Here is a 20,076-nt window from a genome sequence, read left to right on the forward strand (position 1 = left end):
TTATGTGCATAGTGACACCTAATAATTTTTATCTTGTAAGACACCCTCAAAATAAAGAGCTGCCAAGGACTTTGAGTTTTGTAACAAGCATAAAAATTAAGCCTTTAAAAGTTAAAGAACGTGCCATATTGATGAGATTTAAGTTTTATTTGGGACGATTTTTTTACTGTTTCTTAAAACAGCTTTTTAGTATAAAATTTTTAATTTTTATACTAAAAAGTTGCTTTATGAAGCAATAAAAAAGCTATTTCAAATGAAGCCTTAATTAGGGCTAAACCATGTTTAAATGAGCTTAAATCTTTTAGGTTTGCCATATTGTTAATTATGTCCATTAGTAAGCTAAGAAAGCTAAGCCCTATATTCTATGGCTTATTAAAGAAAGAACTCTAGGTAGATTTGGATGACAACTAGCTATGCGAGAGTAAAGCTTCGTTTGGGACAATTTTCTTGTTACTTTTTAAAGCAGCTTTTTAGTACAAAAATTTCTTGAATTAGAAAATTTTATACTAGAAAGCTGTTTTAGGAAGCAATACGAAAGATGTCCCAAACAAAACCTAAGTCATCCTATGTACTCGGCATATGAATGCCTTTTTTGCCCAAATCATTAATACTCAACCACATTCTAAGTTCAACATGTTGATTATAAGAAGATGCACATATGCTAAGAAATATTTTCTTTCATTTGTTTAAGTATTCTCTTTTTTGCTTTAATGTCCATTTCCTCCCTCCTTCAATTAGCAATGAGAGAGAACATTGATTAGAAAGACTCGATCTTTAAAACTTATGGCGAGCATGTCGCGTATTGAGAATAGAGAGAAAGCAAGCAAATTCAAGCTTCATTTGGGGCGGCTTTTTTAAAGCAGCTTTATAGTATAAATATTTTAATTTTGTACTAAAAAACTACTTTAAAAATCAACAAGAAATCCGTTCCAAACGAAGCCTCAGTGATGATTTGGGTTTGAAGGTTGTGGCTCATGAAAACTTTGTTTTGTTGATTCTTTGATTGATTTTCTGTTATTTCTTCCATCCACAAACTAAGAAATAAATTCTTTTAGAACTTCATCATCAATCTCCACATCATTGTTTCATGAATGGAAGCCAAATCCCACTGGTTCAGCAAACTTCTCATAAATAAATACCTTGGAAGATTGATAGAACTTTTAGATGTCCAAAAAGGACGGAAAAGCATACAAATATTTCATTAAAATTGTAACTAAAGGGGCCCAACAAATCCCATGAATATGCAAAAGATTTCATGAGAGTTGATCTAGTAAGGGGCTTCCTTCCTTTGCGAGGACAAACAAGCCACCATCGCCCCTTGAAATTCTAAAATCTTGATCAAGATAGGTTGTTAAGAGCCATGATTTTGACCTGTTTCCAGGAATTGGAACCTTGAGAGGTGGCTGGCCTGAAATTCCACGTGAGATGTTAGCAACGGCCTCTTGTATTGGATTCAACGACTGCTGAACAGTTTGCAGGTCAATCTTCTGCCCAAAAAATTCTATTTTTTCAGGAAGATTCAAAGTTGTTGATACTTCTGGGGCCTGAAAAATACCCTCTTTGAACTGAACCTGCATGAAAAAAAAAAATTTTTTTGAATAATGCAGAAGGAACGTTTAGAAGGCATACAGATTATAGAAGTTACATTAACTAACAGGAGGATCTTCCCAAGGAACACCTTAGGAAGCTTTGGCTTCCACAGGAGCAAGCATCTTTTTCAAAGCAATTTTAATGAAATCTGCTATCCTAAATAGTACTTAATTAGGATTGCCAATAAGAAGGGTTCAAATCAAACCAACACTGAACCTGATCCGATCCAAATAAGTTTCAGTCAGATTAAAGTTTGGATAAGGTCAGGTCAACTCAAATCTGATCCATGACCCCTGTCAAGCCAAATTATGGCGTTGAATTTCAAGTACCTAAACTCCAATATCAACGAGAAAGAGGAATTAATTCATATTCTAGAAGTGTTAACAGGGTATTTAATACTGGAATAATTAATGTGTTAATTAAATTTTAATTTGACTGCTTAGTTATGAATTAGTTAATAAAATATTAAGTAATCTAAGACATTCGTTATGTCATAACTTAGATAAATTAGGATATCAGCATTTATATGGACGTAATTACGAATTAAACAGACTTATTATACTACTTAAATATACATACTTTTATTTGTGAGATTGGATGTTTTGATTTTATGTTTCTGAAATTGGGAATTAAAAGACTATTTAAACATATTTTTACTTCTAAGTGAAAAAAATAAAATAAAAATCAAAACTAATGCGTAAGAGTTACGTATATGTGGAGCAGTGGAGGATGCTCATATGACAGTTTAAATATATATATATATATTTGTAACATCCAGATTGCAGAGAACCGCTTAAAGTTAAAATGTCAAAGACAAATGCCATACAGTGACACAAGTATAAGATTCACTTGTGCAATCAAGATAAAAATTAACTGCCACTGCTGTGACGTAGTAGCATGAAATTAGGATTAAATTGTGTTACCTCAATTCTTGATGGACTTAAAACTTCGAATGAAGCGGATGCGCTGAAAGAGAGAGTAGCGAATGGACTAGCAAGTGTTGTAGCATTGACTATGGTTCTACTTTTACTGTCAATGGATTGAGAAATCTTCTTAATTTTTAATGCCGGTGTAGCCCCAACTGCTAGAAGAGGTAAGAGCTCTGAAAAAGCTGTGTACCTAAGAAATTTTAATAATAAGATTCAATAAACTGCGACGAAGTTAAAGCATACACAAATAATTCTGGGGATGATATTTAGACATCTTAATTGACTCTGAGCAGAAAGAAAATATCTCCATAGTAATTGAATATGGTAAAAGGCATTTGCTACCATAGTAGAACTTTTTGGGCTTGTAAGGACAAAAAGGCAAATATGATCGATAACAAAAGCATTGCAAACGTAACCTCATGCAAAGCAATAGCAGATCCATTACCTGAGGTCACTACAGGAAAGGGGGTTCGTAATCAACTAAGAAGGACATCATAAAAAAAATGAAGACTTCGTATCTTTCTTGCTTTTAGAGTATATGCCATCTTATTTGAGCATCATAAACTAAAACTTCATTGATGACAGTTGGCCAGCATTAGAAAAGAATGAGGCTTGACAATGAAAAGGTAAAGAAAACAAAGAGAGAATGAAGGGATTTAATTTAGAAATTGGCTCAACATGAAAACAACGATAATTTAATTAGAGGGATGGCCAGAGGCAATTTTTAAATGAAATGGGACTAACTTCTATTTGTTAGAGGTATGAGAGACGTATATAACTAATCAATTCATTATAAGGCAAATTTAAACATGAATATTACAATAAAGTTTAATTTATTGCAATACAACAAGATGAAAGAATGTGAAGGGACCTTCTCCATGCTCTTGTTCTCTAAACAAATGATATCACATGAGAAATTTCATCGCAAGCGAAAAACATGATTTTCATGGATATGTAAACTATTAAACAAAAAAATGTAAAACAGTAATCTTAGCACAATTTTTCTAATTCCCATATTTTACGCAACCTTAACTTCATGTTTCTTCACCATCTCCACACACAACGTTAACCTCCGGGCCAAAACTATATATTAAGTTAATAAAATTCTAAAATATAAAAACCTTATTGGCAGAAAAAATACAATGAAATTGAACGAAGGATATAATGGCTTCTATATAATAGTTTAATTTGTGGCATATCATGCTATTACTAAAGCACAACTGTTAATCTGACACAATAAACCAAATTAGTTTGATTTAAGAAAGCCGAAAACATTCATGTCAACGCAGTGGCCCAAATTAATTTACTTCAAAAATGAGGAAAATATACTTGAAGTATAAACTCACACTCTACTTCAATGGGTACATTTCTTTTAAGACAAGTTCAATATTGTTTCACTTTCTCTGTAGTCATGTCAAACCAGAAACAATTCATAATATATACATCTTTTTAATATAACAAAAAAGCAACATCAATGCACATTCTGTTATGACCTCAATATCATAATAGAGCGCCAGTCACTTCTTGGGAACCACAACTTGAAATGATAAATCAAAATTATGCAGCATAAAAATTCCATGTAACCTCAAATGCTGGGCAATAGCCATGTAACTATTGAAAGTTTTCATATGGTCATAAATCCTGTCTAAATAAAAACTACAAACTTAGTATGAACTTAACACATACACCAAAAATCTATAATGTACACTAATGTCTAGCTATGCACATGCAGCTTAAAGTCTTATGCCACAAATAATGCCTATATTAAACTTCCTTGGGCCTACATACCTCTTATTCCATGAGAAATATAAACTGGAGTTAGAATGTCATGTAATGTTAGTTGATTTGACTACGTTGACAGAATGAAGTCCTTATCAAATGCAATTCAGATATCACAAAGAAATTTAACTGTTTGTTATTGAATTTGCCAAAGAAACAGAATCTAACTCAAAAATTAAATAAATTTAATAAACATGGGAATAAAAGTACATGTAGCATTTACTGGTTTCTTTTTTAATTTTTTACTTATAAAAAAGAAACCAAACGAAGCCCAAGTGGAGGACCACTAACTACAAAGTAGAAGCATGCAGCGCAATGATCGAATTTACTACTTAAAAACGAACAATGATGGAGAAATTCTTTTTACATATCAGAGCTTTCATAAAATCAACTTTAGTAGTCCTATGGCCATCTTTAATTGCAACATCATTTTTAAAAGTAGTCACTAAGTTAGCATGTCTCCATGGATCACATCATAATCATATATCATGAAGCAGTTCAGGTAGCAAAAACGACTAGGCCCACATTGCACTGCTATTTGTTCGGGTTCATAAAAGATTGAAGATTAGTCTAGCTTTGAATTGAAATAAAATTTGAAGTCCAAATACACTAATACTAGTTCTTACCTTTAGTTTAAGCTTTTGAAAGGATGGATATCTCTCTACTAGTGTATTGGGGTAAACTAAGGGCCACAAAAATTTCACCCAACAGGATGTACCATAGTCAACGATTTAGCTGAGATTAATGATTCATGTGTTTATCTTTCCGATGAGTATAAGAGTATTAGTATCTCCTGTCATAATTGAGCAAGTTACAAGAGTGAATCATAGTTAAGTGCGAACTTAGTGATATTTAAATTATTTAATGCTAATGATCTTAATGTGGGCAACTCTTATATGTAGTTATAATAAACATAAAAGCGGTACTTTAGGGGTTGTTTGGTATCGGATTTATTTCGGTTTTTAAGTAGGATTTACGGTAAATCCAGCCAAACGCAAAAAACGTCGCAATAAATCCGGTAAATCCGTAAATTCTGGATTTGCGGATTTACGGCGTAAATCCGCTAAATCCCGGTAAATCCTAATCCAGGTAGAAGTCGGATTTACGGGATTTGGCCGAAGAACCGCGCGAAAGGGAGAAAGTTACAGCGAGCGAGCTACCATCGGATTTAAGGCATTTTACATTGCGAAAGTTCTTTGTGCGGCGCCCGTGTCGCCATCTACTGCTCGACCACCATTTGTACATGGAGGAAGGCGCGGCTTCATCTTCATCCTGTGCCCTAGCCGCTCCCGAAGCCAAGTCGTTGTTTCCTGCTCAAGGTCGCACAGGTAAATTTTTTTTTTTCAGCGGCTGATTGGTTTTCTTCTTCCCGATCGAGCAAGAGCGAGTTGTTTTTTTTTTTAAAATATACTTGAAGTATAAACTCACACTCTACTTCAATGGGTACATTTCTTTTAAGACAAGTTCAATATTGTTTCACTTTCTCTGTAGTCATGTCAAACCAGAAACAATTCATAATATATACATCTTTTTAATATAACAAAAAAGCAACATCAATGCACATTCTGTTATGACCTCAATATCATAATAGAGCGCCAGTCACTTCTTGGGAACCACAACTTGAAATGATAAATCAAAATTATGCAGCATAAAAATTCCATGTAACCTCAAATGCTGGGCAATAGCCATGTAACTATTGAAAGTTTTCATATGGTCATAAATCCTGTCTAAATAAAAACTACAAACTTAGTATGAACTTAACACATAAACCAAAAATCTATAATGTACACTAATGTCTAGCTATGCACATGCAGCTTAAAGTCTTATACCACAAATAATGCCTAGATTAAACTTCCTTGGGCCTACATACCTCTTATTCCATGAGAAATATAAACTGGAGTTAAAATGTCATGTAATGTTAGTTGATTTGACTACGTTGACAGAATGAAGTCCTTATCAAATGCAATTCAGATATCACAAAGAAATTTAACTGTTTGTTATTGAATTTGCCAAAGAAACAGAATTTAACTCAAATAAATAAATAAATTTAATAAAACGTGGGAATAAAAGTACATGTAGCATTTACTGGGTTTTTTTTAACTTATAAAAAAGAAACCAAACAAAGCCCAAGTGGAGGACCACTAACTACAAAGTAGAAGCAAGCAGCGCAATGATCAAATTTTCTACTTAACAACGAACAACGTTGGAGCAATTCTTTTTACTGATCAGAGCTTTCAATAAAATCAACTTTAGTGGTTGTATGGCCATCTTTAATTGTAACATCATTTTTAAAACTAATCACTAAGTTAGCATGTCTCCATGGATCACATCATAATCATATATCATGAAGCAGTTTAGGTAGCAAAACTGTCTAGGCCCACATTGCAGTGCTATTTGTTAGGGTTTATAGAAGATTGAAGATTAGTCTAGCTTTAAAAGGGTCGGTTGGCTATGTATGACATACACATCTTTTAATTGATGGACGTTGTATGGTTATCAAGACAATGGCCAACGTAATTTATGGACATTATAGGGTCGGTTTGCTTGGCCAACCCTCTTGAAAAAAAAAAAATAGTCTAGCTTTTGAATTGAAGTAAAATTTGAATTCCAAATACACTATTACTAGTTTTTACCTTTAGTTCAAGCTTTTGAAATGATGGATATCTATCTACTAGTGTATTGGGTAAATTAAGGGCCTCAAAAATTTCACCCAACAGGATGTATCATAGTCAACGATTTAGCTGAGATTAATGATTTATGTGTTTTATATTTCCGCTGAGTATTACTATTTTCCATCCTAGTTGAGCAAGTTACAAGAGCAAATCATGGTTGAGTAGGCACTTAGAGCATGATATTTGATGCTAATGATCTTAATGAGGACAATTCTTACGTGCCGTTGAAATACACATAAAAGCGAAACTTTAGTTTCACATTAAAACTAAAACAAAAGGTGATTTCATAATATTTCAGCAGTCGTCCCTACCCATTAGCTTAAATTTTTGGGCAAACCTTGCAATATGAATAAACAAAAAGTTCGCAAATAAATGAGAAAAGGTAGCAATCGACTCACAAAAGAATCCAGTTCCCATCAAGAAGCTCCGGCGCCTCATTGGGTGCAGGCGTAGGATTCTGCGCCTCCAACTGGCTGACGAGCTCAACAATCTCCGCCCTAACCTCCGTACCAGCCCTAAATCCCAACTCAGTTCCGTAAAACGTATCAACCAAACACCTCTTCAGATCCCCAAGTTTATCATCTGGCGTCGGGGTTCCATTCCCCCACTCATCTTCATCCACCGGCGGATCAGGCTTCGCCGGCTCCTCCGGCTCCAACTCCGTTTTCTCACCCCACTCATCAGTGATCACAGAAGCCCTTTGTGGGGCTCCTTCTGAGGTCCCTTCACTCCCCCACTCATCTTCGTTCTTGGGCGGATCGGCTTCTGCAGGGGGTTCCACCTCCGGCTCGGATCTCTCGCCCCACTCGTCCGTGAAGCCTGACAGGCTGGGGCTGGGGGAGCCTTCTTTGTCGTCGCCGCCAGGGGAACGATCTATCCGGATCCGTCTGGCCTTTCCGGCGTATGCAGGGGGGAGGCGGAAAAGTCTAGGGTTCCGGCGGGAGGTTAGATGGAGAGAACGGGGGAGAAGGAGACGGGGGGTTTTGTAAGGGAGGGCGACGTACGGGCGTGGGGATGATGCGAGAAGACCAGCCATTCTATATTTTCTTCGAACAGTGGAGAGATTTCAGGAAATGGAAAATAGAGGAGAGAGAGTGGCGAAGGCTCGTTGCTGAAGCTTGGGAGTGGCGACGTGTACAAAACACGTGGCGGAGATTGGTGCCAGCTATGTATTTCAAAAATGTTTATATAATTATTCAAAATTGTGTATTATTATATATTATATGCATTTATATGAAATTTTTAGAAGTTGAAAAAATCACTCTGATAATTCCAATTAAAAAGTATTCATAAATTTGAATCTTAAAAAATAAAAGGGAGATTTACATACATACAACTTTTTTCATATTATTTATATTTCTAACACCCAAAATATTAATATTACATGCCTACCACTCATAGAACAAATTTGGGGGCATGGAATGAAATATTAAAGTTTATAGTATGATATGAATGATACAAATGAATTACATGAGTGATATATTTGATATTAAAGTTGTATATGAGTGGTATGCATGTAATATTAATGTTTTGAATGTTATGAAATAAAGTGGTATGAATGTAAATTTCCTAAAATAAAAATAAAAATATAATTGTTTTCTAAATTAAATTCAAAGGTTAATAAAGGTAAAGACTTGATATTTATAGTGACCGGCTACTATTATGAATATGAATTAGAAATATAAATTTATTATTAGAGACAAATAATTGATTATAAACTTTTTAATGTAAATAAAATATATTATAACTCTTTAAGTAAACTCATCACATGATGCATTTGGCTAAGACATTATAAATGCAAGCTATCATACAAAGCTAATCTTGAATATTGGAGAAATCAATGAAGTAGGATGGCTAATGCGACAATGGAGTTAGCATGGATGTCGGCGACATTTTAGACGGATTAGGAGACTTATATTTGAAGGAAAAGTAATTATCGCTATAATAATCACAAAGACGGAAAAAATTGAGTAACATAGAGTCTATATTTTAACTAGAGATTATTAAGACCACCCCTTTCATCGAATAGAGAAATTGACACTCTAGACCTTCGATGTTATTGCTATAATGAATAAACATATCACATTTTTTATAGTTGGATTGACATGAATAATTTAGGAATAATCAAATAGACAAGAGTTAGGATTAAAAAAAAAAAAAAATTGCAGAAGGGCCTCCATTGGCATAACAATTTTTTTGTACATTCAAGAGGAATCCAAAATTTCAAATAGGGTCTTGTTGTAGTCACTACAATTTTTAGAAAATGGCAAGATAAACTATAGGATTATAAAAAAATAGTGATAATATGTCAAAATGTTTGTCCATTTAAGAAAATTTTTTTGTCCGAAGACCAATAAAAATGCACAACGTCACCCTTTTACAATACCGCGACTCAATACCGTGGCATCCGGTCATAGAGGTACATCCATAGAATAATTTCACTCATTCAAGGACATTTCAATGTAATAAATGATGCACAAACCAAGGATTTGAAGAAATCATAGAATCTCAAGGAAAATCACAAATACATATATGACTTTTGGCGAGAGCTTTTCAGAGGACTTGTGCTGCTCCCAAGAGCTGCTCGTCCAAATATATGCTACATCCAGCCCTTGTAGAAGAGCAAGGAAGACATGGAGTCCAATTCACTGAACTAGCTTGGTTTGATAAGGGCTGAGCCAATTTGATCCATTTAGGCTCCACACATGCCATAAATTAAATATATTTGATATTGTTGTCCATAGTGCTGTCAAATCAAGAAACGTGAAAAGCTGAAAATTCTTATGCTGAGTTCGTTTTATTGCAACACTAGGGGTGTTAATTTCGGGTCATGAGATCGAACCCGAAACTGACCCGGCATTACTCAGGTCAACCTAAATCCAACCCATTTTTTGTAAACGGATCAAAATCCTTAACCCGAACCCGAGCCGGTTTGGGTCAAGCCAAACCCAAAATTTTCGAGTTGGATTCGGGTCAGATTTTCGGGTCATGTCAAATATTGACACTCATGAACACTCAGTGTTCCCATGATCATTCTGTTTCATCCTTTCACAAGTTTCTCTTTAGCTCAAACTTAACATTTGAGGGGAAAAGAAAAAACTTCATTCTAATGAACTGCCAAGCAAAATAAAACTATATATATATATAGCTGAAACTTAACTTTATATATATATCATTCAATGAAGACATCAATACATAATATTCATTTAAGCAGCTCTTTTTTATTGAGCTACAGTTAAGGAAACAAACATGCATGAAAAGCAATGTAAAAAAACACAAACTGAAAGTTTTTTATACAGGACATTTTCAAGATAAGAAGAACAGAAATGCTACTCAGCCAAAAAATTTGAAGTGTCAGCACTTCATTGAATAAAAAAGTTTGGCCTGAGCAGCATTTGTCAAAGAAAGAAGGCAATTCTTAAAGGAATATGCAAGTGTTTAAAACACAGGGCAGCCATCGACAATCACTCCTTTCGCGGTGGGGCAAGTTGCAAGATCACAGTGCTCACCTCTAGTGCCCCACCAGTCCAGACTGTAGTTCTCCATGCTTAAACTGAAGTACAGCAGGACCCCCATGAACGCAACTCCTGCATCCAGTGCTGCAGAAAGGATGTAATTGTATCTTACCCACCATTTTTTCCTGTACCTGAAGACGAAGAAGTTGAAGATTGTTCCAACAATGACCCAAACGTTATAGTTGAGTGGAGTAGCTGGAGGCATGTTGGCTGTAGCTCCAAGAAGAACTGGAAGGTTTATGAGTGGGATCCATGATTGATGAGGGAATGCTCTGTGGAAGAGCCAGACTATGATTGGGCCAACTGCACCGACCAGAAAACACCAGTTCAAAGCACCGTAGTTGCCGAGCGAACCGAAAATCCGTCTCGGGCCTACCAAGCCCCAAATTACGGATGCGTCGAAGAAGACACGGTCACCGGGGCAAGTCCAGGGGCTGTTTGGCGGTAGGAGCTCGTCCTGGCATATGTTCTTAATTGAGCCCAGAAGCCACCATGCAACACCGAGGTTGATTGTTCCAGCAACAATGGTGCCAGCAAACTGCAGGATGGAAAACATGTTCAATATCATGCTTGCTTAGTTGGAGTGTAAAATGGAATAAGTACCTGAACAAGGAACATGGATTTTGGAGGGATTTTCATGTAATGACCGAGCTTGAAATCTGAGAGGAAAGCAACTGCTTGGGACATGCTCATGTATCCATAAACTTTGAAGCAGACATTTGCAATTGGTTTCCCAGGTAGGATAAGTCCCATTACGTATTCTGTGATGATATTCAGCCCTGGAGTCTTAAAAATGGAAATAGAGAGTTTGCAAAGTTTAGTTTCAGTTCATAGCCGCTTAACTTTTAGAATAAACAGCGCCAAAAAAAAGGTTCAGATGTTTTGTGAATATATACCTGGTTTGTAGTTGCGGTTATGATGCTGATGGGTAAAGTAAACAAGAAGGCCATGGCACAGGCAAAGAAGAGCCCCCACCATGGAAGTTGAACTTGGTCTTTCAGGACTGTGCATAGGATCAAAGAAATTGCAACAGTGAATCCAAGTAATAAGTGAAACCACCATTCTGGTATGTCCTCATAGTTCTTCATCAGCTTTGTATGTATGTCCTCCTTTTCTTTATATGAAGCACGGAAACGATCATAGATCTCCCTGCAATTACATATGGAATCGCATTTATAGCATAGAAGAAGCACAGAGTATAAAAGCTCTTAAATAGGAAAAAAAAAACAGTTTGACAAAAATTAGAAGATAAATGCTCAAAATATAGAAGACATTTAAAAACATTAGAGATATTTTTATAGCATTTGTTTGTTTCTAGTTCTGCTCAAATGTCATCTATTTAGTTCATTTACCTGCTAATCTAAAATTTTTTCATACTGACACAAAAATGAGTCAGATATCCTCGTACAAAATATCTCAGGTTCTTTTTTCCGCGTCTTCAGACTTGTATTTAATGGTATTAATAGGTGAGATCTGCATTTTCAATCTTGCAGCTCATAATGGTTTTCTCAGAAGTTCTCCTGTATTTGTCCCTCATAAAGATGTAGCCTTTATTAAGATAGATCATTAACCTATACCATCTGCCTTACACTAATTCTAATACTGTGGAATGTGGATGTTTCCCTTCAAAAGTAGAAAAAAAGAACACGAATGCAAACGCTGAATGCATTGTTTAATGTCAACACTCACTTAACAAGACCTTTTGCCCCACGCATCTCCTGAAGTTCTAATATTCGTAAGGCAAGCCAAAGGTTACAATATTCAAGGATATACCTCCAATCCTCCACTATATATAGTAGAAAAACTTGTTATGCAAATAACACAATTATCTACATAACATTGAACCAAATAGCCCCCCCCCCCCCCCGTTTCTTTTGACCCCCCCCCCTGTCTTCTATGAAATTGTTTTTATAAATGCGACAAAATTAAACAAATATCTCGTATCAACATAACAGCTAACACTGCATAACTGTTCTGAGTGAATAAAACAGCCCCATAAGTTCTTACTTTTCAAGTTTCTTGAGTTTATTCAAAATATTGCTACGTTGTTTAAGATTTGTTATTTGCCAAGAAGCAAACTACGAGGAGAGCCGTAAAGAAAGTAAAGCAGAAAAGCATACCTTCCATAGAAGAAGGCCACATGTGTAAGCGTAGCAGCAATAGTGGCAAAGCCAAATCCATATGTCAATGCAAAGAACATACTCAGGTTAATCCTTCCCTGCTCCTGATAAGCATTCATGTCAATCTCAAACTTGTTGTTCACAATAGCACTAATGTTGTAGGGCTGCCCTTCTCTTGTGAAGAGATGGGAGGAAAATATTGGAAAGGTCTTGGCATTGTAAACGTTCATGCCCCAATAAGCGATTGGCATTGTTATGTAGACAACGAGAAAATATCCAACAAAAACATTGGCAATGGCAAAGAATGGGCAGACGAGAGGGCTGAAGAGGAAGGAGGAGACGGCGGACCAGTCCAGTGTAATGGCCCCAAGGCCAAGGCCTCTCATGCCCGAGCCGATTTGCTGAGCAGTGACAGACCTGGAGAATGCCCAGCAGACCCAGGAGATACTAGTCAGGGTAGGGAATAAGTAGCCAGGGACTGCATACCAAGCAAAGCTGCAGATCAATGCGATTACGAAGAACTTGGCTCGGGAGAAGCGGTGGTCTTCCTTCTCATGCAATGCCCTGTAGAAAAAATCAAAACGGACATTATTAAGATCCCTTTTTTCTTACGTGAGATTATACATATGTGAGCAGAGCATCACTGAATGTAAGAAACTGGTGAGTCCTCTCACAACATCTAATATGACATAGTATAAAGATAATGTTGAATATATTGATTTGATGGATGTAAGCAAAACGTTTCTTTACTGTCACTTAACTTGAATTCATTTTACTTTGAACCAAGCGCGCGCACACACACAAAAAATCTCCTATCTTTATTTTATACGCAACCAAATAATTTTAAATAAAATACACTAAATTATGCTTCACTGCGTTTCTTTTTTAGTAGATCAAATGGGCCCTTAATGTAAGTTCATCTGAACGAAATCAAGTTTAATTATATTGATATAATTTTGCTCATATATAATAGCAAGTGATTTATTGACAAGCCTTTTATTATGTTCTAACCGAACAACAGTTCAAACCATACTTTAAATATTTATTTTATTTTATTACAAGCTTGTTGACGGTGAATCTGCTGCATTGATGAGCTTAAATGATGTAAACGTGCCAATGATTGGTCCACAACACGCTATAACCATTTAGCTCAGATTCAATAGGGCTAATCTATAAGAGTGATCTGAGCTTCGGATAAAGAAATTATGAGTAGCCTAACCCACTTGACCTCCTAGTGAATAGCTTGTTCATGATTCAATAGTTGTTCATGAAAAACATGTACGTAAATTAAATGATCTGAGCCTGAAATTCTTATATATATGTGAGCTAAAAGTCCAAAAGAAGCCCAATTTGTTCATTGGTAGCTCCATTGCATGCTGTAGTGTTGTTAATTCAGCTCACATATATAAGACTTTTTTAGGTGTACTTTCGTCCAACTGTAAAATACCTTTCCCATTTTGAAGGAAAACGATAAAAATATTTATGGAGTATTTTACAAGAAACGTTGGCTTCTAATACGAAAGAAAATGCGTCATACACTTTAGCAATAATTGTTATACGCAAAGTTAATTTAATTTAGAATATTATAAGCCACAAGTTTTCCGTTTTTCATAGATGACTTTATCAACGTAATTTCATGCGAACTTTGATTCTTCAGATCACAAAGGTTTTCTCATCTTACACAAAAATTTTTTGAGGAAGAAGTGAAAAAAGTTAGCAAGAAGTTGAAGTCAAGATGGATACGAAGACCCACAAATTGTTGCAGTCATTAAGGCTTACGATTTTTGCATAGCATATTTCTGGTGCAAGTTAACCTTTTTTGTAGGAAAATAACTATAATTTATAGATAAACTTAAATTTGATTTTAGAAAGTTCGACCATGATGGAAGCCAAAAATTTCTTTAGAAATGAAAATAATAAAAGTAATTTAAGTTTGTTTTCATTTCATATAATTGTGGATAAATATGATACCAAGATAGATAGTTTAAAGCTTCCAGTAGCTAATATGTCACGAAAAATCATCTTAATCAAGCACTAATCTCGAGGCATATTTGAATTGAAACTTTCATAATTAAATTTGTGATCATCTAAACTCTGATATTAGCAAACTTATAGTTAATCGGTCCATTCCAAGCTCAAGATAGCTCAAATCAAGGGACCAAATTATATTTGAAAGTTTTAAAGCATTAACTGGACAATCAAATAATCTTCAAATATGGCATACTTATAATTGAATCAAGCGGCTCGACGAGACGAATCTAACAAGCCCAAGATCACTTAAATTTGACATAATTAAGATACTTAAATGCTTGATCAAAGCTCTATGATCAAAGGAATCAATATAGACCATTTGATGGAGCATTCCGAATTTGCCCTAGATTTTTTCATACTTATTGAGCTTGTCATTTCCAAAAACCTGTAAATAGACTATCATTCTTCACATAAGGGAGGGTGGAAGAAAGAGGAAGAGAGCAATAGCGAGAACTCTCTTGCATTTTCCATCCATCACCGTTGACAATCACCACCATCTATTGCTACCGACAACAAGCATTGTCACCGACAACTAGCATCAGAAATCACGACCATCTCCAGATCGAATACTGACAAGATTTTACCTTATTGTGTATGGGTATATTAGTCCTTCTGTAAACATTTATTTCTATAATAATCCCTATTGAAAAAATTAAGCCCTGTTGTACTCTCCCTCTTCTTCAACGGTGAAGAACAAATGATTTTTGTATCACTTGCTATATAGTATTGTTGCGGCCAGGAGTATTCGTGGCGGTAGAGAAATATCATATTTATCGTCTTAGCGTTGTACGAAAATTCGGCACGCAATCAGATAAGAGAGAGGGTCTAACATTAATGAGACACCAAGATTTTTACGTGGAAAACCCCTGAAAAGGGGAAAAACCACGGGGCCTAACCCAGTTTGAATGAATCCACTAGTATTGCAGTCGATTACAAATGAGGCCCTTCCTTAGGAGAAGGCCTTAGCTTGATGTACATTTTATAGAGTACATTACATGATATGAATACAAAGAATCACTATTGACATGTTCGTTTGGTTGGGAGGACCGTAGTCGGCGGGCGACGTAAGTCCGGAGGACCGTAGTCGGCTGGTGACGAAGGTCTGAAAGACTGTAGTCGGCGGGCGACATAAGTCAGGAGGACCGTAGTCGGCGGGCGATGGAGGTCGGAAGACTGTAGTCTGACAACGAAGATCAGAAGGACAGCGTCAGGTAGAAGTCCAACAATGGAAAGAAATCCATCTTCGCATAGACGTCCAGCGAAGTCCGATAACCGGTAGAAGCCCGGCGCCGGGTAGAAACTTGGCGAAGAGTGAAGGTTCGACGTCGGGTAGAAGTCTGACGTCTGTTGGCAGCAAAAGAGAACTCCGGCTTCACTTGGGCGGAGTTTCGGCGTCATGAGGGAACTCTATTCCAAATTGGGAAGAATTTCAGCATCATGTGGAAGTTGGGAAGAATTCCTGCGTTCTCCCGAATATTACACAGAATCTCGGCGTGTTCGGACGGCGGGAAGAGCTCCGGCGGTGGTCGAGGAGGAGAGGATTCTCCTTTTCCCCTTTCTCCTCTTCTTCTTCTCTCTCTTCACTTCCCCCCTTTGGTGTAGAATGAAGGCTCTATTTATAGTTTTTCTGGAGTGGCATAGCCCGTAAATAGGCGTGAGATCAGGGGCGAATTGGGAGTGTTTTGAATGGACGGCCGATATTGAATCCTTTGATCATTCACCGTTCGTTAGGCATTTGAAGACCTTAATGATGTCGGAATTCGGCGATCTTGGGCTCGTTGGATTCTTCTTGTCGAGCCGTTCGATTCGAGTATAAGTTCGTCAAAATCGGAGACCGTTTGGTAACTCAAATTGCGGTTTGAACCTTCCAACAGCGCTTTGAGCCCTTGATTCGGACGCATTTGGGCTCGGATTGGGTTGATCTTGGTGTCGTTGGGTTTGTATTTTCTAGACGCTCAGTTTGACTATAAGCTCGCTGAAATAGGAGTTCGAGTGCTCCCGGAATTAATTTTTGAAGTTTCCAACTAGCTTTAGCCTCGAGATTCATGCCCGATCAAGCTAATTTTGTGATGCCATATCAAGTATATTTTATAATTGGGTCAGACCCCGTAATTTTACTTTTTTCAGATTTTCCACCACGTAAAAATTTCTCTGTTTTTATTAATTTTAACTATACGTGTAAAATCTTTGTATAATACTAAGACGTAAGATATGTACTCTACCGACTCAAATTTTCTAGCACGCAAAAAAGCTCTAATTTAAAAAAGATGGCACACTCTTTAATAAAGAAGCGAAGATATGTTATCCTAATCATATAGACACATCAGCATATTGAGTTAACTGAAAGAAACAAAAAGATAACGTGTTTTTACTTGGTCAATTAAATCAAATCATAATTTTTTTCAGATTACGAAGTAAGCTAATGATCAATTTTATTAAATAGTTTTTTAGAGAGATGACATCAAGTTTAAATGGAAGCAGAAAAGAAAAACAAAATCGTTGCATTAGAAACTCAGAAGGTAGCCATCATGACAACAATTAAGCAAAAAAGTTATGCTCCAGTGGCCAAATACAACCCGCCCGAACGCACGTTACGTTGATCAATTCAAGGCCAAAGGAAAGTGAAATTAACTCGCTTGTCTCATCTGTTTTTGCCAAGCAAGGGGAGGGGTCATGGCGTCAAAAATTTGTCCAATCTGTGGCCGTTGGGAAATTAATTTAATAAAATCAGCAAGATTAGTTGAAAAAAAATATTACTGTTCTTAGATGACTGGTTATATTGTCAGCACACATGACGCCTCAGTCAAAGGGCGGCACATTCAAGAAGGAATTCCAAAGTGAGCATTGCGGTTTGCTAGTTAATTAATCGAAGTTAATTGAAGTGATCAGCTCACATGTTACAGCTACAACACGTTAAAAAAATATATATAACATTAATATTACTATGAATCGTTAAGCAATCTGGCTTGATAAATTTAATATTTGGGTTTGAATAAATTTAATAGCATTCTTTTCTAAGACTTCTATTGTCCGAAAAATTATTCTGTGCAGAAGTCGAACTCCATCTGGATACCTAAGCCTGCGACGTGGTACTGAGGCTCGATACATATTGGTATTGCACCTCGGTATCGCTGACGTGGTTGATTCTAATTGATATCCGGATGTAGAGCTGCGTTCGATGACTCCACAGAATAATCAGATTTTTATTGTCCGAGGCTTCTCATTGGTTTCTACTGACGGAATTCTTTGATGGACTTGTAATAATTGCTTCACAAGACTTTCAATGTGAAATGAATGACTTCGGTTAGTATCATTGAATATTCATTACGTTTGTGAAAAGCTTGCTCCAACAGACTTGTTAAGTCAACATAATAATTTAATAAGAGTTATGAAGGAATGAAAAGGTTGCTGTGTAAATGGCTTAGTTGGTATATTTGACTCCATAATTCCCGCCTTCAGACTTTGAAAGCATTCAAAACAAAATTGGTTTTTATAATTGTGAAGAGATATAAAATAATTAATTAATTCAATTTTTGAAATATAATTTAGGTAATTAATAGATTATATTCCCATTTGTATGAAGAATTTTTTTATCAATTTTATTTTGACATTTAAAAATAAAATAAAATAAATTAAATAATTCATAATAAAATTCATACAGCCCGGACCCACTGTTGCGTGATAAGGAAACTCTTGAATTTTTTTTTTTTTTTTGGTAAGATTAATTTTAATATCGACGAATTTTGTAATTATTAAGTTTAGTTTTAAATGAATATGGCGTCTCAAATTTTCCTTTTTTTAAGATGAATCTTTAACTTTTTATCCGTGGAATCTCACGCAGACGCCGTGATTCCGTTACCTCAATATTAATGGAAATTTTTTGAAAAAAAAAAAAGTTGCCTAATTGTTGGAATCTTAATTTGCTTTAGTTTTGAATCGATAAAGTAATCAAAATCATTCGATAATTACTTATTATAATCATTAAAATAAAAGGAAAAAAGCAAAAAAAAGTTGCACGGTGAACTAACCGGAAAAGCGACACCTGAACCAGCGTGCTCGGCCACCACATATGCGCCGGCTCCACCACGTACTTCCTCATCAGCCCCGCCCATCCGTACCCCAGCACCTGTGATGAGCAGAGCACATTAGCCTCCCACTTTCAGCCCAAAAAAAAAAAAAAAATCCCAGCAAAAATATGATCAACGAATGCAAGATAAGTCATGATTAAAAAATTTTGCAATACGACAAGCTTTGAAATCAATAAATTATATTAGAAAATATATAGATCTGTATTATATTTTGAGGATAATGTTGCTCAAATTTTAATTGAGATAAAACTCGTTGTCAAATCCCTTGGGCGCACCAACTAAGAAAAGGAGAGAAACGAACAGGACAAAATGTCCGAGAGATCATCGAGGGAAACAAACAAACCTGCGTAGTGATGATAAGAATCCAGCTAGCCAGGAACGAGATGTTCCGCTTATAGAACGCCTTGATAATGTTAACGATCCCAATAGCATATGCGTTTCCGTTTCCAAAAGCATACCCAGCGTTCGCAAAGATCGAGATCAGGACATGCTCCTTCATGTTAAACGGCCCCGGATTGAGCGAGAACTCCTGATCGCCGAATCCAGGAAGCCGGAACTTCGCCTGCGGCAGGGTACGAGCGAGGAAATGCCCAGCCGGAAGAGAGGCCACCTGAACGGTGATCTGCGTGATGACAAGAGGCTCCGTTCGGTAGGCGAAGAACTGGTTCAGGAAGGACATTAGGGCACAGGATAGAAGCCCTAGGAACCACATCCGGAACGTCCATACCGGAAGATTGGGGTCGTCGGTTGTCGATACGGTCAGCCGGACTTGTTCAATCGGAGATGATTCCTCTTCGTCGGCCTTGTTGCCGGCGGCGCTGCCGTTTTCCGGCTGCTTGGATCCTCGGTATTGCTCTTCCTGATCCGGCGTCTTTGCCATCTGTTACTACAGTTGCTGCTGCATGGTCATTAAAGTAGGATCATCTTATAGAAAAAATATTTGTTATTTTTTATCCCTTGTTAATTTGCACCCAATTCGTTACCGACGTATAATTGAGTGACACGACATCATATTTCCACGTGGATTGTGGGGGGTATTTGGGTCGGCTAAATAGTTTTTCGCGGATGGAAGTATTATTTTTGTAATTGGTTCTGTGGTGGGCCCTGATTAGCGGTGGGTCGACGGATATCATAGAGGTGATGGACGCCAGGAATTAAGAAAGTCAATGTTTATTTATTTAATAATTTAAAAGTATTTAATTTTCTTAAATAAATTTTTTTCTCGAAAATTTAAGATTTTTTGTTAATATTTTGAATGCCATAAAATCTTTTCCTTATCGGAAAAATAGAACATAATTTTGTCACGTGTAGAAATTGTTATCTCCAAAAAAATTTGAGTTGGCATATTGTAT

General features: G+C 36.4%; 2 protein-coding genes across 2 annotated transcripts; both read right to left on the bottom strand.

The window, feature by feature from the left end:
* Positions 1–1,112: 1,112 nt before the first annotated feature.
* LOC110115188 (probable plastid-lipid-associated protein 3, chloroplastic) lies at positions 1,113–8,046 on the bottom strand. Its single transcript, XM_020848358.2, has 3 exons — positions 7,369–8,046; positions 2,514–2,709; positions 1,113–1,571 (listed from the first exon to the last, which is right to left on the bottom strand). Exons 1-3 carry the CDS (start codon positions 8,004–8,006, stop codon positions 1,254–1,256), a joined length of 1,152 nt encoding a protein of 383 aa, XP_020704017.1. The 5' UTR covers positions 8,007–8,046; the 3' UTR covers positions 1,113–1,253.
* A 2,069-nt stretch (positions 8,047–10,115) lies between these two features.
* LOC110115169 (oligopeptide transporter 4) lies at positions 10,116–19,633 on the bottom strand. Its single transcript, XM_020848319.2, has 6 exons — positions 19,068–19,633; positions 18,665–18,762; positions 12,606–13,169; positions 11,382–11,634; positions 11,089–11,271; positions 10,116–11,023 (listed from the first exon to the last, which is right to left on the bottom strand). The coding sequence occupies exons 1-6, from the start codon at positions 19,602–19,604 to the stop codon at positions 10,409–10,411; spliced, it is 2,250 nt and encodes a 749-aa protein (XP_020703978.1). The 5' UTR covers positions 19,605–19,633; the 3' UTR covers positions 10,116–10,408.
* Between the last annotated feature and the right edge of the window lie 443 nt (positions 19,634–20,076).

This window comes from Dendrobium catenatum, unplaced genomic scaffold (genome assembly GCF_001605985.2).
Source record: "Dendrobium catenatum unplaced genomic scaffold, ASM160598v2 fragScaff_scaffold_1220, whole genome shotgun sequence".
NCBI lineage: Eukaryota > Viridiplantae > Streptophyta > Magnoliopsida > Asparagales > Orchidaceae > Dendrobium > Dendrobium catenatum.